The sequence below is a fragment of the Chenopodium album genome, chromosome 10 (assembly GCF_948465745.1).
Source record: "Chenopodium album chromosome 10, dcCheAlbu1.1, whole genome shotgun sequence".
Lineage (NCBI taxonomy): Eukaryota > Viridiplantae > Streptophyta > Magnoliopsida > Caryophyllales > Amaranthaceae > Chenopodium > Chenopodium album.
The window spans coordinates 42597972-42622645 of record NC_137843.1 but is presented as its reverse complement, the minus strand read 5'-3'; the positions used below and the strand labels follow the sequence as shown (position 1 = coordinate 42622645).

Genomic DNA, 24674 nt, shown 5'->3' with positions numbered 1-24674 from the left:
TTGCAATCATTTATATTTAGTATTTTGCAAATTACAGCCATTTAAAAAAAATTGCAAATTGCAGCCTAAAAGTTCGTATAAATTGTAAATTGCAGCCTGATTCAACTTTTTCATCGGTTTACATGTCAAAAGATCTTCGATTAAGGTTTTACTGGCCATTTCGTCCTTAAGGATCCAAATTGAGCTCGGAATTAGCAAAAAAAATAACGTAAATATCTTGTTTTGCGTAACAAAAATGTATCGATTTGTGGGCAACTATTTTTTGCTGTAAAAACGAGACACTTACGTTTTTTTTTTTTTTTTTTTTTTTTTTGCTAATTCGGAGCTCAATTCAGATCCTTAAGGGATAAAATGGCCCCTAAAACCTTAACTGAAGATTTTTCGACATGTAAACCGATGAAAAAGTTGAATCAGACTGCAATTTACAATTTATACGAACTTTTGGGCATCAATTTGCGATTTTGTTTAAATGGCTGCAATTTGCAAAATACTAACTTTAATGACTGCAATTTGCAAATTTTTCAAATATTTAACTATCCTTTTAGCCCGTTCGATGCACAGGTTATTACTTAGATTGTTATTCTTGTAATGTGTTGCTTATTTGTGTTATATGCATCAATGTTGTTTTGTACACCGTTTTTCTTTTTAAATGCTACACTGCAAACAAATAGAATATAAAAATAAAAAGAAAATATTAAGTTCACTACTCAAACTTGAAAGAAAAAAGATAGTGAGGGTGGAACTACGACAAAGATGAAGGAATGAAGTTATATATATATATGTAATGATGAAATACTACGTATTGTTTCAGGTTATAATTTAAGTTTAGGAGATGAAATGATTTATTGAACTTCATATGTTTATGTGATGTACACTATTTAGTTTGACTTTTACTATTACTTTGTTTTAAGGTTAGGAGATGAAATGACTATTACTTTATTTTATTATAGTGAAAATGAAACACTTCATTTGCTTACTTAAATTTGCAAGTTATGGAATGCATAAAGACTTGAACATTAATTTTTTTGTTTAAAAAAATTATATTAAAAAGGGAATACAAAAAGTAAATATTACTTTATTTTATTGTAGCATGTAAGTAATTTGTAATAACATGTGGCTTGTGAGTGATTGTGGTTTGTATTTTTAAATACTAAGTATAGATATAGATATAGATTTGTGTTTTTATGTAGTACTAAGTATAGATATAGATGACTAGATTCGTTTCAATGTCTCCACATACATTAGTCGAGGCATTTTAAAAGGCTGACGATGACCCGCAAAAAAATTGTCTCACAAGAATATAAAGTCATTCACCCTATGAATTTAGACTAGTATCATTGTGTGAACAAATAATTCCACTAGACATTCAATAGATAAAAAATATTCATAATTATTGGTATAGTGGTAATTGAGACTACACTTGGTAGGGAGGACCCGTATTCGATCCCCTACAACAACAATTGGGAGGGGATTGGAACCTAACTATCGAGAACTGATCCTCGAATTCGGATCAAATGGTGAACCGGGTGAAACACTAAAACAAAAAATAGTGTTACTTAAAAAAATTTCAGTTGTATTTTATATATTTTCGATGATATAATATCACATTGTTTTTTTCTCTTTTTTCATGTGAAAACAACCCCACATAATGTGGGGTCCACATCACTTTTGTTTTTTTTTTTTTCCCTTCTCCTTTTATCTCTCTTTTATATACTTTTACTCACTGGTGTAGCCAATTAAGGGACAAGAGGGGACAGCTTTCCCCATTTTAAAAAGAAATTCAGGTTTTTTTTAAAAAAAAAAAAATAGATGAAAAAGATAGAAAGAAGAAAAAGAAAAATGGTTTTGTATAACAATTCTTCAAGAGTGACAATGGAGAAGTTGTGATGACAAGATGATGAGAAGAAGAGAAGTAGCAGGGAAGCGGTGATAACAAAGCAATGAGTGAAAAGTTAAATTTATTATTTTGTTCACTATGTTCTTTAGAAAGCAAGGTTAGATTAAAATAAATAAATAAATAAATATATATATATATATATATATATATATATATATATATATATATATATATATATATATATATATATAGGACTAGACCTGGAAAATGGGTCATTCGGGTCGGGTATAGGTCGGGTCATTTCGGGTCGGGTATAGGTCGGGTCAAAAAGTTATCGGGTCAAGTTCAGGTTGGGTCGGGTCGGGTCATTTTGGGTTTCGGGTTGATTTCAGGTCGACTGATAATTGGGTCGGGTCGGGTATCGGGTCAACATTTTTGGTCGAGTTTGGGTCGGGTCAGTTCGATCGGGTCAATTTTCGGGTCGGGTCAATCTTTGGGTCTAATTTTCGGATCAATTTCGAGTCGGGTCGATGCATTGGGTTAAATTCAACTCTGTATATATATTTATTTATTTATTGACGAGAAACTCACTATATTTATTAAGGCAACTTTTTTCATGGAACATAGTAATTGTTTGACTATAAAATATTTTGTAATTTCATTTGGTATTGAACATTATGTTATGTACGCATTATTATTGTACTATTTTTTTTCTAGACTTGTGAGAATTGTGACTTTTATTTCGAGCTTTAGTTAAATTTTTTAATCTTATGGACAAACTCCGTAGAATAGTCGTTAAATTTCAATCTTTTTACGAATTTTTAATAACTTGTACAGATAAAATACCGAAGAAATCGAGAAAAGTTATGCTCAAAACATGTAAATTACTTACACTGTTACACATTAAAATAAAATTAAGTCGGTTTGATTGCCGTTTTTTTCTATTTTGCGTCGGTTTGCTCAGGTCAAGTCTTTAGCTTAAATAGACCTAGAGCTGTCAATTCGGGTAAATGGGTCGGGTTTGAGTCGGGTTTGTGTGGGTCGGGTCATCTCGGGTCGGGTCAATACGGGTTTATGTCAGGACCTATGTGGGTCGGGTTCGGGTTGGGTCATGCTTGAGTCGGGTCACGTGGGGTCATACATCTTTTCGGGTTCGGGTCGGGTTTAGGTCGGGTCAATAAAAGGTCGGGTTACATTCGGGTCGGGTGAAAAACAAGTCGGGTTAAATTCGGGTTTTTACGGGTTTAAATGAGTTAGGGTCGTGTTCGGGTTCGAGTCGGGTTCGGTTCAAGTCAATTATTTTCGGGTTATAATCAGGTCGGGTCATTATCGGGTTTGAGTCGGGTTCGGTTCAAGTCAATAATTTGCGGGTCATAATCAAGTCGGGCTCTATTCAAGTCAATAATTTGTGGGTTATAATTAAGTCGGGTCATTCTCGGGTTCGGGTCGGGTTCGGTTCAAGTCAAAAACTTGCGGGATATAATCTGGTCATTTTCAAGTCGGGTCATTCTTGGGTTCAAGTCGGGTTTAGTTAATAATTTGCGGGTTACAATCAAGTTGGGTCATTTAAACTTGTCTGGTCATTCTCGAGTTCAAATTGGTAAGTCAATAATTTGCGGGTTATAATCATGTCGGGTCATTTCCAAGTCGGTCTCGGGTGTGGTTCAAGTCAAAAAATTTCGAGTTATAATTAGATTGGTCCTTTTCAAGTCTTTTTATTCTCGTATTATAATAATCAAGTCGGGTCATGTTCGTATTCGGGTATCAAATATTGGATTAATAGGGTTTAAGTTTGATATCAGGTCGGTCAAATTGGGTCCAGTTACATTTTTTTTAATTTTTTTTAATTTATTTAAAACTCCAAATTAAATTACGTAATTTAAAATATTTCCGAAAAAAAAAATATTAAATAGACATGTGAATAATAAAATTTGAATTCCCTTTAAAAAAATAATAATAAAAAAAAGGCCACTTTTGTTTTTTTTTATTTTTTATTTTTTTGTTTAATTTTTTTTTTTTGGCTGCTGTCCAGTTCAGTTTTTCTTTGACGAGGATTATGTAAGAGATAAGTCAAGTAAGATGAGAAAGGCCACTTTTGTTTTATAATTGGAATCCATGTTAATAAATTGAAAAAAAGCCCGAAACTCAATAGTCAATACGGAGTACTCTTTTTATCCTAAAAATTCCTAAATCCTAAAATTCGGGTTAGTAATAGGTCGAGAATAAATTCGGGTCGGGTCAATAACAAGTCGGGTTGAATTTGGGTCGGGTCAATAACAAGTCGAGTTGATTTCGGGTCGGGTTTGTAACCAGGTCGGGTTTAAATTCGAGTCGGGTAAGGAACGGGTCGGGTTGAACTCGGGTCGGGTTAGTAACAGGTCGGGTTGAATTCGGGTTTTGACGGGTTAAATCGGGTTTGGGTCATTCTCGGGTTCGAGTCGGGTTCGGTTCAGGTCAATAATTTACGGGTCACATTCGGGTCGGGTCCTCTTTAGGTCGGTTCATGGTCGGGTTCGGGTCTCAAATACTCGGGTCAACTCGGGTCTAGGGTTGGTTTCAGGTCGGGTTAGGTCGGGTTCGGGTCACCATTTTTTTCGGGTTCAGACGGGTTAGGGTTAGGGTCGGTATTTCGGGTCGGGTCAACTTTTGACAGCTCTAAATAGACCTGGTCATTTAAGGTATAAGATAATTTTGGTTCGGGTCACTTTGGGTTTCGAGTCTATTTGGGTCAATAAATTCAAGTTACAGGTCGGGTCAATTTGGGTATCGAGTCAACTTCGGGTCTCGGGTCTCGGGTCACTTCGGGTCTCGGGTCAACTTCGGGTCGGGTCATTTCGGATCTCGGGTCAACTTCGAGTCGGGTCATCTCGGGTGAGGTCGTTTCGGATCGGGTCATTTCGGGTTTCGGGTCAAGGTCGGGTCAATTCCACTTCGGATCGGGTTGATTCGGGTTTTGGGTCAATTTCGGGTCATTGTTTTCGGGTCGATTTCGGATCATGGGTCGGGTCATTCGGGTCTGGGTCAAGATTGTCAGGTCTATATAGGACCAAGTTATAATGAGAACCAATCCTAATAGAAACTAGGAACTAATTTAGACCGTCAGATTGAAACAAAATGAGCGGCTGTGATTAAATCAAACAAAGTAATTGCAATTCCAAAATTTGTATTTCTCATTCTTCGTTACTCTCTCTCTCTTCAATTTTTCTTTGCATTCTGGAACATTTGTATCAAAATTAGGTATAATTTGCTACAAATTGATCGAGATCTTGGTGGAAAAGGGAGATTTGCTTGTCTAATTCGTGAATTTTGTACCAACATGCTACTTCATTAGTACGAACAAGATTTTATTTTTTTTTTATTTTTTTTTTTTTTTTTTTGAAAAGAAGTACCAACAAGAGTTTTAGCTTTGCTTATATAATAAAGCTGCTTTATTTTTTTTTAAGGAGGCTGCCCGGGTTTATCATTTTGATAAACAACTGAAGTTTATCAAGGGTTAAAAGCGTCATTTTCAGTTGAAAATGAAGGGTGTTTATGTAATTTGATAATCACAGTTAACTAGCTGCTGTTACCCATCTTCATCTTCTTCGTATACTTCCAGCTATTGCACAACAATGGAGACTTAGTCTCTTCCCCACCCACCTTCATCTTCTTTGCCTCCTTCTTCAAGTTGCTGATATGGAGATTTCGCCAACCATAAACCACCACCATTTCCGACCACCATTTTCCGCGGCTTCGCCGCCGAATTAAACGAAAACCCTAAGATAAAAGGGAGAAATTAAGGGTATGGTTAACCCTTAAGGGTAGGTGTTTATCGATTGCTTGTGAGCTTTTCTTCCCCCATTGAAATCTCCATTAAAGTTGGTCTAACCTTCTTCCTGAACAAGTGGGTGTTTGTGAGTTTCACTTCCGTCAAATAACGCCGTGAAGAGTGACAGTTGTACATAAGTACTACACTGAGTTTTTTATTATATAAGCTCAAATTTCAAGACCAAATATTTACATAATTGCCATTTGATAAACATATCTTGTTTATCAAATTGATAAACTTGTATTTCCTCTTTTTTTTAATTCCTCTTTATTCAATATGTGAAATATTCTATAAAGTATGAAAGATTATACTTTCACTGTTTTTTATTTAATTGTCCCATTCTGACTAGCACATGTACTAGTACGAAACTTTGATTAATGATAACTTATTAATAATTATAAATTATAAAAAAAAATTATATTTGAAAACTATATATTGAGATGTTTTAAACAAGTGCTCACATAATTACATTTAATTTTAAAACAAAATGTCATTTACTGTCGCGTAATAAAGCCTATTTAGGAATTACTACTGCAAATTAAAAGAACATGTAAATTACTACTACTCCATCCGTCCCATAATATAGTTCTTGTTTGTATTTTTTCACAATATTTAAGAAATTGGAGGAGAAAGTGGATAAAGAACATTAATAAAAGTGAAAAGTACAATCATAAATAAAAGTTAGAGAGAGAAAGTGCAAAATTCAAGGGTAAATTAGGAAGTATAATGAATAAAGTTAAAAAAAAAAAAGTGAGGGTATAATGGTATTTATATACTATCAAAATTATAGAAACAGGAACAACATTTTGGTTTCCAAAATAGGAAAACAAGAACTATATTATGGGACGAAGGGAGTACAAGTATTTTATCAAAATCATATTATTTCTAACAAACCCTACTTTTGGCCAATAATGACGTCATTAGTCACTCTTAACCCTCATTTAACCCAGTTGACCACCTAAACTAATCAAAAATATATATATATTTTTTTTAACCCAAGGTAAAACCCAGTTAACTCATTAAATTAAACCCCCCTTTCCTCTTTTTCACTCTGTTCGATCTTTCTCCTTCACCCTTGATCAAATTCATCCAAGCTTCCTCCTTCGAAATTCATACTAAGGACTTGTTATGTTCAGCTTAATTTCAGTTCAGTTAAGTTCAAATTCAATTCCTAATTTCCTTCTCTCATAAACAATTCATTTCAGCTCTATTCAGTTCAATTCAGCTCACTTCAGTTCAGCCCCAATCAGTTCAGTTCAGTTCAATTGTTTTCAGTAAATTGGAACAGGCCCTAAGTCCTAACATCTATCCTCCAGTTGCACAAGGTTAATAGCTATTTCGCCTCTAAAAAATTCTTTTTTTTTTTAGTGTTTTTGAATTACCGGGTTTTTGCATGCATGGTTTATGAGGGTTTATGGCTTTTGATTTTGGTTGATTAAAATATGGGTTTTTAACTAGGCATAATATGTAACTTGATATGAGAAAATATTTTAATATGTACAAGAAGAAGCCTCTGTTTAGAGAGTCAAGTTCATTAGGCTGGAAATGCAAGTGTGGGTTGAAGACATCAATTATGAAGTCATGGACCAAAGAAAATCCAAGAAGAAGGTTCATTTCTTAACTAGATTCCGTGAGTAAAGCAGAAGAGTGATGCCAATTTGAAGAGTGTTCTTCAAATTGATGGTGAAGTTGAAAGTCAGAGGTCAAAGAAAAGGCATAAGAGAGAAATTTAGGTTAGTTTACCTTAGGTTTGAAAAAATATCTTTTTTTGGGTAGTTTAGGTGGTAAACTAGAGTTAAGGGTAGTTTAGGTGATGGTGAAGTTGAAAGTTTGAGGTCAAAGAAAAAGCATAAGAGAGAAATTTAGGTTATTTAACCTTGGGTTAAAAAGATTTTTTTTTTAGTAGTTTAGGTGGTAAATTGGGGGTAAATGAGAGTTAATGGTGGTTAATGATGCTATTATTGGAAAAATTGAGGTTTAAATTTGTAAAAAAAAGAAATTGCAGAAGTAATTTACATGTTTTTAAATTTGCGGTTTTAATTCCCAAATAGGCTTTATATTGTGCGATAATGATTGACAAATTTTCCTTGATTTTTGTATGTATAAAGCACAAACATTGGTCTAAATGATATATGTGAATAATGTAAAAGTTAAATTATGGAACTAATCAAAGTCAAATTATGGCACTTGTCAAAATGAGGGAGTGATATAAGTTATTCTGGTTAAATATTGTTTAGGATGAACTGATGAACGTAAAGCAGATGGAGCACCATAAACTTCTCAGAAATTTAGAGAACTGCAAACTAGTAATGAAAAATTGGATTAAAAAATTAGTATGCACCATTATGTTAAATCAACAGGCCAAAAAAAAAAAAAAGCCACTCTAACTAATGCACATGAGAATAAGATTAGACGCATTATCTCATGTTAACAATGTGCGTATGATGATACATTCTGTGATATACAAACATTTCATCCCCTTGTACCCCAATTTAGCAACTTCTTATTTACAAAGCTAAACTTATCTTTGCTGCCTACATTAAGAATTGTAAGATGTCAGATCTTGATGTCTGGGTCTCTCGAGCGGAAGACTGTCCATTTGTATCCGGAAATCATGGGTTGATGAACCTCCTCGATCTTCCTTAGCATCTGCCATCTTAAGTTCATCTAAGGCTCTCTTTGCATACATAGTGAAAGCAACAATGGTGAGTATAGTAACGATGAGGGAGATTATATTGTACACAATCTCCACCCATGTTAGATGATGATTCCCGTACTTGACATCAGCAAATGTCCTTATCAGTCGGCCACTGCAATTATTATTTTGTTGATCAATATACAGACCAAAATTCAATCATTTAACTGCTGTATGAGCCAAGATAAAAGCACTAAAAAGAGAATGGCGCCTTTTACAATCAGAACAAGCTAAGGCATCTTCTTGTTTGTCCTCTCTTTCGCACTTTAAAATAAAGAATGGGTATGGTCAATTATATAAACAGTAACTCACCTGTATATGTATATAAAAGCTTCTGGCACCATTCCAGCAATTGATCCCCACAGATATGGCCAAAATCTCATATTTGTCACCACAATTGCATAGTTGAATATAGTATAGGGAAATGGTGAAACCCTAAAGATTGCGACCACACGAAACTGATGAAACCAACTGCCTTCTGCAGCCAATCGCAGCATAGCAGCCTTATCTGGCCATCTATTTAACCATTGCTAGTAACAAATCATAAATGATTAATGATCAAGAAAGAAGAGTGAACAATAATTTATTAAAATAACGAGTTCTCAGCATCTTACATGGATTCTATCCCGGAACAGCAATCCAATTGCATATGGAAGAATCATTCCAATAGTTGTTCCAACCATGATTATCACAAAGCCTAGACCATAACCAAAGATCATGCCTGCTAGCCACATGGAAGGTCCGGAAGGGATCAAAAGTACAGGGAAGATTGCCAAAGAAGCAACAAGCACCAAAGCAAGTACTGGACGACCAAAGGCAGTGGCTTCCCATTGCATCATTGGAAGAAGAACCTGCACAATAATAGATGCCAAAACATGAGGCAAGAGAGTTCTGGTTAAACAAACAAAGAACACTACGCCAAAGACAGTGCAAAAAAGAGTTAACTTTCTGTTTTGAGACAACGACTTTGATTTAAAATACTAATTACGTAAGAACTCTAGCCAGGTCCACTCTGGGGATCATTCACCATCATATGGGATCTCATATTTATTTGTATGTCATAGGTTGTTATATCTTAAGACAACAATCCCTGGAATATGCTAAACTTTGTCATCCAGGAACTTATTAAACATTCACTCAGAGATTTGACGTAAAACATGCATGTCAAAATGACAATTTCCGAGGATCTGCTCATGATAATCTCCATTAACAAGAGCAACAAAGTATTTATAAATTAAAATTGATAGGTACATTTTTGATAGAATTTAATATCATTATAGTAGGATTTAGTTTTTCTTTGCATCCATTTTTAAAGCAACTAAAAGTATAGACAATTTCAGATATAATTAACTAAATATATGCAATGCGAGCACCAAAGTGTAAGAGAAGCAACAATCAAGGTCCTTGTATGTTGAAGAATGGGGCGGAGGGGGAGGGATACATGATGTGATGCTTTTATTTATTTATTTAATTGGTATGTAGCTCATGTAATTATATCCTGACATTGATTTCATGACTTTCAAGACATTTCTGGTTGGGTAATACTTCAAGCTATTCCTATTTCATTTCTATAAAATCATGATTCCACACAAGTTTACTTTTACGTGCATGGGTGGCAAATGTTGGCAATTAATGAAAAGTGCAGCAATAAATGCTCTCAAGTCTAACCTGCACTCTGTCCTACTTTTACATTTGCAAAGAGAAAACAACTTTTTGGATGGCTAGGTCATTATAAAATACTTTATGATCCTTGTTTCTCATGTGCTTTACGCCAAAAATAAACATAAATCAATTTAAAAAGAAAAAGAGAACATAAACGCACAGTTTTAGGGAAATTTTGAAAGAAAATGAACAGGACATACCTTCTCAAAAACAAAAGGAACTCCCCATTTTAATAATACAAGCACACATGCTACAGAAGTACTGAATAATATCAAGGCTTTGATCCACCAGCTTAAGGACTTCGATCTGACTTTAGCTTGGGAATGTAAGACCCCAGCTTCAGTCCTCTTAGTTAAATCAGATGTCACCAGACTTACATATTCACTGTCTTCTCTTATAGCAGGTCCAGCATCTGTCTCATGCTTAGCTAACTCCAACGAGTTTGGCATCTCAATGAGATCTCAAGATCTGCATGTCCAAATGTAAACATGTCATGTAAGCATAGAACATAACAATTATAAATTCAATAATAAATTACAGAGACTTTTTCCCCCTTCAACTTCCTCATCATGCGCCCCTTACCATCAAAATTAAAGTTACAGAGAAGCACAAGTAAACAATTTGACTCAAAGATCAACAATATCACAGACAACTTCCACAAAAACCCAAGTTGAACACTATGCACCAAGTAAAGCTAGAAGATTAAGGCTCTCATTTCTCAATTTCTAAAGCTGTAACTCTATCTACTTTGGCAGTCCAATCAACAACAAAAGGGTAGTGGAGACAATAGGGGATAAGAAGAATAAGATTCCATCTAACCAAGCAAAGCACTTAATCAAAAAAGGAAAAGGAGAAAGACAATAGAAAAAAAAAATGAAGAACCTGAAGAGAACAACATCTACATGGAAACCTACTAGAAAAGAAATGAAAACAGCAGCTAAAAAAGGAAGTACATGAGTACAGATATAACAAGGGTATGCCTGAGGCAATAGCCACTGACTGGGTCAAGAGGAAGGGGTGTGCCACACATAAAAGTAAAGGATGGGTATGCAAAGCAAAGCAAGTAATAATGCAAAACCCTCAAGGACTTTCTCCTATCAAGCTTAGTTAAAGCTATTCACTGTCAAGAATATTCTACAACCCAAAACAATATAATATCACTCTTAACCCATTTATTTTCCATCTGTTTACATTCAACAACTCAGCTTGCACAATAAAAGCCAACCCTACCCTTCTAGGATTAACGCATTGGAAATGTTATTGTCGAGCTAAAGAAGCAGAACACTGTACTTAAATATGAATCATTGGTAAGGAGCACACATGATAAATCGATAGTTGATATAGCAGATACATGAAGATGAAACAACACAGTACAAAGGGTATATGAAGGAAGATTTCGGTTTTGTTCTTTTCACTTTATTCTTATTACTTAATCATGTTAGCATCAAACGAGACCGGACAAGAAAATCAGACCAAATTATAAGGAAAACTATTCAAACATAAAATAAGACTAAAATAAAATAAATTCAGACTAGACAATCTTAAAACCTAAAAAAAGTCATCTCAGAACACCTTTGATAAGGTGAAGAGAACATAGCCTTCATCAAAGCATCATGGGTAAAGATAGAAAACCTAGATATGGATACACCTCCAGAATAAGGAGCTAAAGTCAATTTGAAATATGTTCCAGAGTTATATAAACTGACTAAAGACTCAGTGTTTCACCAATTACAAATTCTACTACTTATAAGCTGAGTGTTGCTATTTTAAAACCAATTATATTGTTATGACTAAACTGTGATGGTAAACTAAGCTACATTCCAAGTTTTCAATGTTGGGTTATGATTATTTTAGCTGGACTTGGGTACCCATGTTCGACACGAGTACGTTTCCACGTGTCCGACTCAGCTATTTTGTGAATTTGTTTATGATTCTGAACTAAAATGAAGTGTCTAGCATCCAACCCATGGCTGAGGGTCGAGGGTCTGACACGGGTACTTGAGGTGAAATGAAGAGTGCAGGTAACACAGTATGACTATTAAACTAAAGCGAGACTTCAACAAGTTTGGTTATACCAGCCATGTTAGTCCAACTAAATCTATCATACCCCTAATTAGACTCAATCGTGCAATATAATTAATTCTCTATAGAGTCTTTACAAGTAACCACGTTAAATCCACCATAATGTCCATAATTCTTACTATTAATGTCAGAATGACATTTCAGTAGATACCTTGAAAGAAACTAGCTACAGAAATCTGTTACTTTATCAACTATCATTCACTTTTTAAAGACCACCCAACTTGTAACTGCTCCGGAATTTAAGCCTCATTTAACTTGCCATACAAGAGAATGAAGAGCTTTTTATAAATAACTAGCCTTCTGACCCGTGCAATGCACGGGTTGTTCATAGAAAATTGCATTGAAAGATGAGTGAAGAAATACCAATAAATAATTATGGGTGTAATGTGTAACTGAAAACATAATTAAAGAAATAAAAATTTTGGGACTTTAATTCAAAATGAGGCTTGATAGAAAGAAGGTGGAGGGACTAAAATTAAAGAGAGAAAATAAAAAGGTTGAATTGAGGAGGGGAGATGAAGATGAAGTGTTTAATGAAAGAGTGAAGAAAAATAGTGTAATTAAAAATTAAACATGTAAGACGACATGTGGCACATTGGGTTGAAAAAAAAAAAAGGAAAGTTTTATAGAATGATGACATATGTTTTTTTGGTTTGAGTTTTTAAATACTAAGTATAGATAGATATAGATTTCTAAATCATTCACATGCTAATAATACCTGCCAAGAGAATAAATTTAGATTATACAAAGATCAATCATGGTACTGAATTAGTCATAGGCAATTATGGCTTTCCATTTACATCCAATATCTGCTAATCTGCATATATCAACCAAAACACACAAAACAAGCACTTTCCACTTCACCAATGAACAGTGACAACTATGAGTCTTCAATGGATATTTAATGACAGATCAAAGGAGAGAAATGGTTCGATGCATATGTTCAAATATTCAGATGCAAGGAGTCATCAGCCAAAGAAGGTTGTCTCATAATTTTTCCATTATAGCCATTATGAAACATAAAAGTAACCTCCCCACAAACACCCCTACCGCGAACTATTTTCAAGTCAGATTAAAGTCATTCCAATTTCCAAACACCTCTTCTCAGGTAGTTTCGATCGTGCCATAAAAATACCGCGATAAGGCATCCTGTTAATTTTCCGTTCACATACATCAACTGATATCAAATCGGACCACTACTGTAAACAATTATCCAAATCCAAAAACCTTTAACTCAATATTAAATCTTCACTAATTAAACTCAATATTATAACCCCTTACTATTTCAAAGAAATTTCTAAAAATAGCAAAATAAAATAAAAAAAATGAAGCTGAATAACATAATCACAACATCATACAAACTAAACAGCTAATTTTCCACCATTTAAACCAATTAAATCAAACAAAATACTTAACGGCTACAATTACATCAATAGAGGGAAAATCTTTTAAATCTAACAACAACCAAACATCACAAAAGATCCAATCCCCAATAAATTTAATCAAAAAGGGTACCTAAAAAACCCAAAATCCAACATATATAAATATACAAATCAAATATAAATAATAACAGCAACTTGGGTTCAAATTTCTTGCACATCTTCAATAAACAATAGTAGTATTAAGTATTAATTAGGTGAAATCAATAATAATAATTAATAAAACGTGCAAGAAATGGTAAGAGGGAATCTTTACCAAAAATAACCCACAAAAATTTAGGGATGCCCCGAAAAATCCGGCAAAGAAATCGGCAGTTAGAGCTCGAAGTTCACTCAGCTGATCGGAAAAATAGTTGTTGAGTTAGTGAATTTGATGAAATTTAGAGGAAGAAGAAGGTGGTTTAGGAGTAGAGAATCGAAAAAATGGAGGAAGAAAAGAAGGAAAGCATCAAAGCAAAGATTAATTAGTTAGCTTAGGCAGCTTAGGCGTGCCAACGGTACTTGACTGACTGTTCCCATGCGTGTGGGGGAGAACGAATGTTGTTACACGTCATATAATAAATCTTTTGAATTTTCATTTTTCAATGTTACTAATTTTGAAAATTTTGGGGGAATAATTTGGGTTTGATTCTTGTTCACACATATAGTTTACTTTTTAAAAATGCAAGGTTTTGAGTGGAAAGCTTGGTAGAGTTAATTAGGTGTATGGGATATGACTCAAGTTATTGAGTTGATGTGATGTCACTTGAAATGATTTTATTAGCTAATTTTAAGTATGGCACTGATTTTAGCTTGTTGGGTGGTTGGAGAAGTATACTTTTGAGTAATAGTTAGTAAATTAGCAACTATTATCCTGGATGCAACGCAAATGTTTTCCATCATAAGAACTTATTACGGAAAAATGACTTTTGTTTACCCTATGTTAATTCCAACATTTTTCCTAAAAATAAAGGTTAATTCCAACATAAACCATAAGATTTTAACGGATTAAAAGTTATGTCAAACTTAAATTCTTATGGAAGAATGGATCTACTTTACCCTAAAACATTCATGTTAGGATAAGCTAAGTATATTTGTTAGTCTTTTCTATGATAGGAGACTGGTAGATACTAATGATCCTTCCCGTGTTATACGAGGATTATTAGGCTGTTTACCTTACCCTCTAAAAGAAAAAGTATATTTGTTGGACTACACCCTTGTCAGCTAGTCAAGCATGAGTTTGTAGAGGGATCAAGTTACTATTAAGTTGTAATAGAGTCGTTAGCCAATTTAATTGAGAGTTAGATTAAATTCCCTTCAAGTCAAGGTTTTTTCACTAATGTATCTTGCATTATCTTATTTGCTTGGTTTATGTTCCTCTAAATTCAACAAAAATTGACTAGCAAATTCATTCCATACTACCTTACATTTCATTCCACTCTTACAATATTGTATCAAAATAATAATGTAATCAATTTTTTAAAAATACTACATTTTTTTTATCAAATGTAACAGCCAAAATAAAGCTATTGCAACGGCTACATACAATACTGTTGCAATAGCTACATCAAACGTAATAGTTACACCCTAATGCAAAGGCACATTAAAAACCGTTGAATTAGGATGATATGGTCAAATGTAATATTTATACCCTAATATATTTGCCGACTCATGAGAAAAATCCATAAGATCAAACATGGACTTGGTTCCTTGAACTAGAATGTGATGACTATTTAGATATCGCCATATCGGTCTATGATTGGTCTTCTTGGCATTCATATACTTATACTCAGTACTGCTTATACCTCTTTCTTATTCAGGTTGTCCTCAATGAAAAAAATTAGCACAACACACTTAAAATGATACAACTCATGATGATTCATTTGTTTCATTACACATCCCCTTATCTAGTTGTCTTTCGTAACATCCAATAATTATATAGTGTCATTGCTTGTTTGGCATGAGCGTGCGAACAAGCTCGGGAAATGTCGAATCCCAACTCTTTTTATTATGAGATTCACAATAAATTTAGATAATTTTAGATATTTGAGTACCTTTTAATTGATGATTAATAAATTGATCAACTAACCTTTAATTGAAGAGTTCATGAATAATTCAAACCAAATCTAAATAGTAGTTTGGTGCATAATGTAGGGCAAATTTCAATCAAGTTTATATGTTCGTTGTTAATAAATTGCAACTATTCATCGGGTCACATAGTTGTCTAATAATTAGATCTATGCATATAGGTTTAAATTTTCCTAAAAGATATGTTGGTGAATCTCTACTTGATCCTTTGATATTTTAGTTACCACGGGATATATTGACAGCTGCGGATCACAAAATTAAATATGTTTACCCAGTATATTAATAAGTTAAGAAAGTTTTTGTTCCACATGATGCTCATAATATATATGGTCTCTATGAGATTCAACAAATGATATCAAGGTTTAAGAGACTAACCATAGAGATGACATGTTATTGTTTACAAAGAAGTATAAGAAAAAGGGATATTCAATCATGAATTTAGGGTGTGCTCTATTCATCTTTAAAATGTAAGCGACAAGGTTATAGGTCTGATCTTAGAATTAATATCGGATAAGTTATAAATACAAATAAAGAGAACATACCCTTAATGTATTAGAACATATAAATTAGTTGTTCATATGATAACACGATCCGAAGCATCATCCATGTCCAAAAATCAATTGTTACCCAAACTCTATGATGCATGCATATGGATTACACTAATTGGTAATGGTAATGTGTTGATGTATCATCTTAGCCATATTTATTTAATTTTGTCTTTACAATTTTATTTTTACATGAATAATGACACACGTATTAGACCCTGTTCTTTTGAGCTGTATTTTTTTGCTCTACTCTATTGAAATATACTCTACCTTGCTGACACCTGTTGAGCCTTGTTTTGCTCTTATTCACTTAGTATTATTAAATAATACTCCTCCATTTTGATGAGTGTTACTCAATTATTGTAGCAACGCATGTCAAGGAAAAGTGAAAATGGGAACCAAGTATATGGGCACTTTTGCTTTAAACAGGAGAGAGATAGAGACTAGAGAGTACTCCCTCCGTTTTTTTTTTTTATTTGCATCACTTGGTAGTACACAAAGTTTTAGGAGAGTAATATAATATTATGATGGGGACCATGAAAGAGAAAGTATGTGAGAGAGGATATATATTTTTATTATTTAAGTGAGGACCATGAAAGAGATAGAAATGATAAAATAATTTGAGTGGGGTTTAAAGTAAGAGAGAGAAATGATAAAATATAGTATAAAGTTACCAAATATAAAAGTGATGCATTTTGTAATACCCCGTATTTTAAAAACTTATTTTCTAATTAGTATTCTCTTAAAAAGGGTATTTTAGTAATTTATTTTACTATTGAATTTTGGAGCCAAAATGATATTTGAATTTCGGCGCCTAAATTATTTTAAAACTTAATTATTATTTTTTTGATTTTAGATAAGATTTATTATCCATTTATTTTATTTTAAAAATCGGATTATTTATATATATTTCGGATATTTTAATTAAACAAAATTATATTTTATTATTTATTTAAAAGGGCCAAAAATTCCTAAATTATTAACTATGATTTTCGGATTTTCTATGTGTAGAAAATCTTATTTTCTTAGTTATTTTATTTAGTGAATAATTGGAATTTTATTAATTGATTATTTTATACAATAAATATTATTTACACAATTATTTTTAATTCCATAAAACTATCAAATTAATTCCCTAAATATCTAAAGCCACCATGATGGATTTTTGGGTGAATTATTTTGGTAAATTATATTTTTAATTATCTCCCAAAATCTCTTATTTTCCTTAATTCTAATTCTCCATCTTTTTAATATCCAATCATCATATTTTCTTGCCATTCATTCTTCTTAATTATTCCCCAAGTAATTTCAATTTCCTTAATATTTTTCATGACATACATACCTTCCATATTCAATTATACACAATCTCTTTAATATCAAAACTTTCCTTAATTCTTTTATTCACTTCTCCAAGTAATCCCTTAAACCCTACTTGCCATAATTCTTCCCACATTCTCTTGCTATAATTCTTGCATGAGCTAGCCTATAAATACCCCTCCATACCTCTCACATTCTTTACACCAATTCTCTTCTTTTCTTCTCCTCCTTTTACACAAATCATCCCGTTTATCTTTGAAGCCAATTTTCGGGCACTTCTGCTCAGTTTTTGGGGTATTGATGTTTCATAGAAGATTGTTCCTCTCAAAAGATCCTTGAGGTTAGGCTCAATAATCACCCAATTCGGAGTTATATTGAAGGAGTTATGACCTCTGCAAGTTCTGTCTATTCTTTCCTACGAAAATTCAATTCTTTTTAATCCTATTCCTTTATTTTCTTCATGGTTAGTTTTCTAAAATACAAATACCTATTTCAAAGCTATAATTTTATATTTAAGTATTATTTTAAAAGAGTTTTATAGTCCATGCACATTAGATTTGAGTTTATGTTGTGATAACCTTATGGTTATGTTATTTGCAAGGTGTATTCGTGATTGAACTTTGAAAGTGCGAAGTGTTGATTGATATTCGGAATCAAGGTTCTTGAGGTTCTTTTTGTGTGATTTTTCTAGCAAGGATCAAGGTACGTCTAGGTGGCTAGAGACCTTTGAAAGTGATTGGTTTGAATAACATGTTTTACATGATTTGATTGGTGATTGAATTAAATTGATTTGAATTATGATTTTAAAATAAATTATGTTTGAAGGTATTGATTTTAATAAAAGTATTTTGAATGATTGATTTTTAAATCATGTTTGAATGGTTTGAATTACTTATCGTGTTTAAATAAAGGAATTGATTTTAAAAGGTTTGTTGAATTTAATAAAAAGTTTTTCAAGGAAAAGTTATTGATTTTGAAAAGTTATTAATATGAGATTTTATTCTCAAGTATCTATTTAAAAGGTTTTGATTTTCAAAGTATGTGGAATTATTAAAAAGGAGTTTGAATTATATTGGAATTTATTGGATATTAAAAGGATTTATTGAACCATTGAATTATTATTATTAATGCTTTATAAGCATGTTGGTAATCCCACTATACGGATTTGATTTATTAATAAGGCCTTGGACTTTGTATGACCGGGTCTTTCCTCAAGAATAGCCTTGTAATATAAGGAGACTAGCTTGGGGGGTGTGCACACTTGGATGAGGAATTGGATTTAAAGAAATTGGTTCTTAATAAAGGAATTGGTTTTATTAACTATTATTTTGAATATTGAATCATTGGAATCGGTTTTGGAATAATGAGTTTTGAATTTATTGGATTAATTATTGGAATTGATTTTTAAAGCATGTTTGCAAATAAATTGAGTTTACATTATCTTGCACTTATCGTACTTAGCATAATTTGCTAATCCGTATTTTTTATTTGTTTTGGTTCGCCCTGTTTACCATAATGGTAAGCAGTGTTGACTATTTTCAGGTGGAGTCATGAATGAGCATATGGGAGTCCAGGAATTTGCTTCACCTAGTTTAGGAATGTTGGTCTTGTCTTTATTTTGAGTACTCATGACAATGGTTACTATTTATAAGTCTATTATTAATAAGAGAAGAGTATTGAAGTTTTTCGCTGCAAAGTATTGGTTTTGTTTAGTAAGTTTGAGTAGCCTTGCGTAATCACGCTGTGGTAATACACCTAAGTCTATCTCTACGGTACAATTATATGTATTATACTAGTATTTCCGTAGAGGGAGATTTGGGGGTGTTACACATTTAAATAAAAAAAAAAATCCATAAAAGGAAAAGTGATCCAAAAAAAAAAACAGAGGAAGTAATAGATTTATTTAATAAAATTAGGCACACAAAGTGAGGTAATGAAAAATGAATAAAAGAAGGTTGTCATAAAAGGAATAAAGTTAAAGTGAGTACAATTTAAATAAACGGATGAAAACGGAAAGTGATTAACATTTAAGAAAGGTTGTCACATTTAAGAAAATTTCAACCGAATTTAAAAAAAAAAAAAAAATACAGAATACTTAGCAAAATAAAAATGGAAAATAATTTAATACTTAGAAAAATAAAAAATGAAAATTATAAGAAATTTACTAACTTCAAACATTCAACGTCAAATGATCCAATATAATGGAGACAATTATTTATATATTCTATTCCAGAAAATAACTTAAATAACATAACCACGGAGTAAGGATTTTTTTTTTTTTAAAGAAGTCCTAAAAGATATTAATATCATTAAATAAAGTGATACTCATCTACAATGGACAATTAACGATAATGAAAACAGATTTAACAAAATTAAACAAGAATTAATCAGGGAAAGGCTAAGAATCCAAATACATAAATATAACACTTCGACACATTTTCGATTCGTTGTCTCATACAACTTTTTGAGTAGATCTGTTGCCGCTTCATAATTTTATGATAAAGAAAATTCTTGTGCTAATTTCGTAACCCAAATTCGAGCCATAATCAATCGTAGCCCCGCATAGTGAGAGACCCCATAAAGCGCAAATAAAACCTTGTCTTTCGAATGAGTTCGAAAAACCTTTTCTTTTGAAGGAGATAAAAAAAACCATGTTTTTCGAAGAAGATAAACCCTTTCATTCGAGGGAGACATTATTATAATCCAAAAAACAAATAAAACATAAAAGAAATAAAGATTGGGGCTTTCTACTGGTGAATCCGATGAAAGCCCCTTCAAAATTAATAATGGAGACTAGAGTTTAGGAGAGAGAAGAGAACAAAAGGAGGCTAGGTTTATTTCAATGGTATACATGTCACATTCACAACAAAAATTTTCCCGTCTAAATATTTTTACTTTTTATTTTATTTTTTTTATTTTATAAATTTCTCTCTTTTTTTCCCTTAAAAAATAACATGATAAAAAATTTAATAATAAAAAACTTATAATAATTTATGAAATATTTTAAATAATGTATTTAACAGGAGAATTTTAAGGGTATCCATTAAATGAATTCAAATTTCAAAAAAAAAAAAAATTATATATAATTCAGTTCAATTAAACTAACTCTATTTTAATTGACTTTTTGGTCCGTGCCATTTATGGCACCTTTAGGCTATGTTTTCTTTATATTTCTATGCTCCTTTGTAGTCTTTTATGTCGTGTTTTTAGAGAATAATGCTCGATTCGCGTGTTTTTGTGTTAGTTTAGAGAAATGCATGCTTTTAATGGTTTTCTTATCATTTTATTCATTTCTCGGCTATTTCTCTTGCTTCTCCGTTTCTTTGTCTTGTTTTGTAGGTACGTCACGGGCTATATGCATGGGAATTGAAAATAGCACCCACTAGGATCAATATGCACTTTTCGGAATTGAATTTGAGTTTGAAACAAAGGAAAACGAAGGATTGCAAAGTATCAAATAGGACCTTTGTGCATTGTTTTAGTCATATCTCAAGTTCTACAGATCGGAGTAGAGTGATTCAAAATGGGTTGGAAACTAGACTTGAAGAGCTTTCCAATGATAGGTCGCACGTCTTCATATGATTCTTAGATCGGAAGTTACAGCCTTCTGAAGTTGGCCCAGGAAAACTGCCGCGGGCGCGGGCTACAGTACCCGTGGGCGCGGGGTTGCTGCTGCTCCAAAACTGCCGTATTTGGGCAGTAAGCACCCGCGGTTGTCCCGAGGGCGCGGGCTTGGGCCGCGGGCGCGGCTATCGGGGTGTCCGTTCCCCTCCGCGGGCGCGACCGATTTCTCCGCGGGCGCGGGTTTCCGTGTCTTTTACGATTTTTAAGCTTCTTTTCTCCTTTTGTTTATATAGTTTTTGGTTTCCTTTATTATTCATTCATGTAATTCTTTTGTTTTAGAATAGTTTTCTCTCTCTTAGGTTGAGAGCTTCTCTCTCTAGATTAGGCTAGTTTAGAAGTAGTTTTAGAGAGAGAAAGTGAAGAATTTCAATGGTGATTGAGAGATTGAAGATGCAAGTGTGACAATTGTGTTGGAGATCTTCCTAATTATCAATGAGCATTTCTAAACTCTATCTCATTCAATTGCTTTGTTTAATTTGATGTTTGTTTGGTTTGATTTTGATATTTGATGTTTGATTAGAGTAATTGTTCTTGATATTTTGTTGATTCTTGTTCTCTATAGTTGATAGTAGATTTGATGATAATGTTTCTTGAGTAGTTTACTTGCTAGGGTTTGGGTAAACATGTGTGATTGATGAATTGAGGTTGATTTGGGAATTTTAGTTGTTCTTGTGTTGTGATTAAATTGATTCATAGAGGTTTGCATGTTGCTTAGTTGATTGGAATAGCTAACCATCATTGCTAGCATTGATTGCATGATTGAATTGATTGACATGGCCACTTGATATTGATTTGATCATAATTGGTTGAGTATTTGATTATGTATCTTCCTATTGTTTAACACTAGAGAAATCTATGTTAGAAAGTATGAAGATGATTAGTTGAATGCTCCTAACTGCTCCTACTATTTGTCTTTGCATTGCTTGGATTGCTTGACTCCCTAATTAGCTTGATTATCATGAATGCATGTTGATCCCCACTCCCTAGTGTTTCATTTGTTTGCTTGGTTTAGGAAGTAGAATAGCACTACCTTTCACCTTAGACTTCGACCTAGCTTAGGCGTAAATTAGAAATACTTGAACATAACCGTTCCTAGTGGTTTGACCCTTGACTTACCTCTATACTTGTATTTAGGTAGTTGAGTGATTATAAATTTGTTTGACCGTAGGGATGATTAGTTTAACGACCTAGCTTTCCCCACGTCAAAATGGCGCCGTTGCCGGGGAACGATGTCTATGTTTGAGTGTTTTTGATTGCTTGAGTCTAGGTCTTTGTTTATACTTTTCTTTTATTTGATTTCTTTTGTTTGCTTTATATAAAATGGCATGTCTCTCATTTCCTCAATTTGACAATGAGCCTTTTTGTGAATATTTTAATAGACTAGAGGGATTTCTTTATTATAATTGTTGTAGTCTTTGGGAGGCTTGTGAGATTTGTTATTTTGGTTTGAATGAGCAAACTAGGGATGAAGTTGAATGCATGCATAATGGTGAATTTAGAGCATTGTCTATTGATGATTCTTGGGATTTTTATGTTTGGTTTGCTAGGAATGTCTATAGTAGGGGTAATCATGATCCTAATATTGATATGCAATGTGTTGATTCTTCTAATATTAGCATGAATTCCCATGATTTGTCACATGATCCTATTGGTGAACCTAGAATACATGATTTCAACTCTATTTCCCCTTTTGTTCATGATGATGAAGTACATGCTCAAGTTGATGCTAATGGTGTGTTTCAATATTCTTCATTATTTACTATGCCTTCTTGTGATGTGCTTCATTCCCTTAATGATGAATCTCATGTTCTTGATTTTGCCCCCACTCCCCAATGTGATGTATATGCTCATGATCATAATGTTGATTCTTCCAATCTTGGTTGTATTTCTTCTCCTCTTGTTGAGCCTCAACCTTCTACATCTTTTGAATCTCTTGTTGATATATTTGAATCTCAAATTAGGCACATTGAGCTTGATAATGAGTTTGGGCCTAGTAAGGAGATGATTCTTAATTCTATAAGAGGTCAATTAGAGATAATGAAAAAGAATGAGGAGCGTCTTGAGGAGGGAAAGAGAAGAAAAGAAGAGTTAGAAGGCCAAATGTCATCCTTGATGCTTATTTGTGAAAAATCCCAATTTAGTGTGTGTGTTGAGGATGATGATGATGATGATTTTGAGCAACCAAGAGAGTGTGAGGATCCCTTTGATGAGCATTTGAGAGATGGTGAAGGAGTTGAGAATGAAGAGAGTGTTGAATTTGATAATCCCAACCCTCTTTCCCATCTTGATGAGTCTCATGTGCATGAATGTGACACTTCTATCCATGAGTATTTGGATTCATTTGAGGTTATGTCCAATTTGTTTATTGAGTGTCAAATGAAAACCCATAGCCTTCTAAGTGAGTTCATTGAGAATGCTTCATGGGAGAGAGACGATTTTGAAATTAATTTGCATCCATTCATGCATTGTTTTGAGACTTTGGGCTTTAAGGAAGTTGAGGGAGTTGTTGTCCATGAATGTAGTGGGGGAGATTATGTGGTTCCTCTTGAGAGTTGGATGTTTGAGGGGGATGGTGATCATGAGTGTTCTTCTTTTGAGGATTCTATGATTGATTTCCATGCTCTTATTGGTGATTTGAGGTATGGTGGTGAGAAAGAGTTCATTTGCGAGACCATAGCTCCTATTCCCTCCTCGCATGTCCCTTTTTCAAGGAATTTCAACCATATCCCCTACACTCCTATGTCCCTCCCTTCCTTTGTTAATGAGCCTATTGGGGACCCTCTTGTCTATGATGGTTTTTATGTGGCTCATTTGTCCCCGATTGAGGAAAGGGGTGATATTGTCACCCAAAAATATTCTAGTGAGGAGGATTTGCCTTTTTCTTTTTCTTTCCATTCTTTTATTCCCCCTTCTTCTTCTTCTTCTTCTTCTTCTTCTTCTTCTTCTTCTTCTTCTTCTTCTTCTTCTTCTTCTTCTTCTTCTTCTTCTTATTTTCTTGTTTTTCTTTTTCATCCCTCTTCTTCTTTCTTTTGGCATCTCCCTTCTCACTTGCGTGCAACGATCTTGTTGCACGTTTTTATCCCGTCATTTGCCTACCTTCTATCATATGAAATGTGTAGTAGTACATTTGACAAGCTCTTGCGTGCGTTGAATTATTATTTTCTAGAGCGGTCATGCTTGGACCTTAAGCAAGCCTTTCTCGGGAAGTAACCCGTGTTTTATTTCTTTCATTTTATTTTCTTTTTAGAATAGATTTAATCTCATGGAAATGTTTGTGTGCCTTTTGCTAGGTACATGACTTGATATACTTTGGTGCTTCAATATGGATCAAGAATCAAGGAAGGTTGACTCCTATTTTTGCTAGCATAAGGAAGGCAAATTCAATACTAGAGGTTGTTAGCCTTGAAAGGGTAAAATTGGGTAATTTGCGGGTTTTTACACCCACCTAATATCCGGTAATATCCTTCCTTGCTCTCTCTCTAGTGAATGATGACTTGTTAGACATATGATGGTTTGATTGGATTGATCACCTTGTTTTTCCCCTCCCTTGGATTGTTTGATTTATGTTTGAGTGTAATGTCTCATTCAAGCTTGGGGG

The 24674-nt window shown here is 33.3% G+C and overlaps 1 protein-coding gene across 1 annotated transcript; it reads right to left on the bottom strand.

Moving 5' to 3' along the window:
- Positions 1–7948: 7948 nt before the first annotated feature.
- On the bottom strand, positions 7949–14034 carry LOC145563947 (uncharacterized). Its single transcript, XM_081624330.1, has 5 exons — positions 13780–14034; positions 10203–10470; positions 8955–9191; positions 8653–8870; positions 7949–8455 (listed from the first exon to the last, which is right to left on the bottom strand). The coding sequence occupies exons 2-5, from the start codon at positions 10449–10451 to the stop codon at positions 8185–8187; spliced, it is 975 nt and encodes a 324-aa protein (XP_081480456.1). The 5' UTR covers positions 10452–10470; positions 13780–14034; the 3' UTR covers positions 7949–8184.
- Positions 14035–24674: the final 10640 nt, after the last annotated feature.

Coding starts and splice junctions, on each gene's coding strand:
- LOC145563947 (XM_081624330.1), bottom strand. CDS start 10,451: ATGCCAAACTCGTTGGAGTTAGCTAAGCATGAGACAGATGCTGGACCT. Junction 9,192..10,202: donor TTCCTTTTGTTTTTGAGAAG/GTATGTCCTGTT, acceptor ATTATTGTGCAG/GTTCTTCTTCCAATGATGCA. Junction 8,871..8,954: donor TGTTCCGGGATAGAATCCAT/GTAAGATGCTGA, acceptor ATTTGTTACTAG/CAATGGTTAAATAGATGGCC.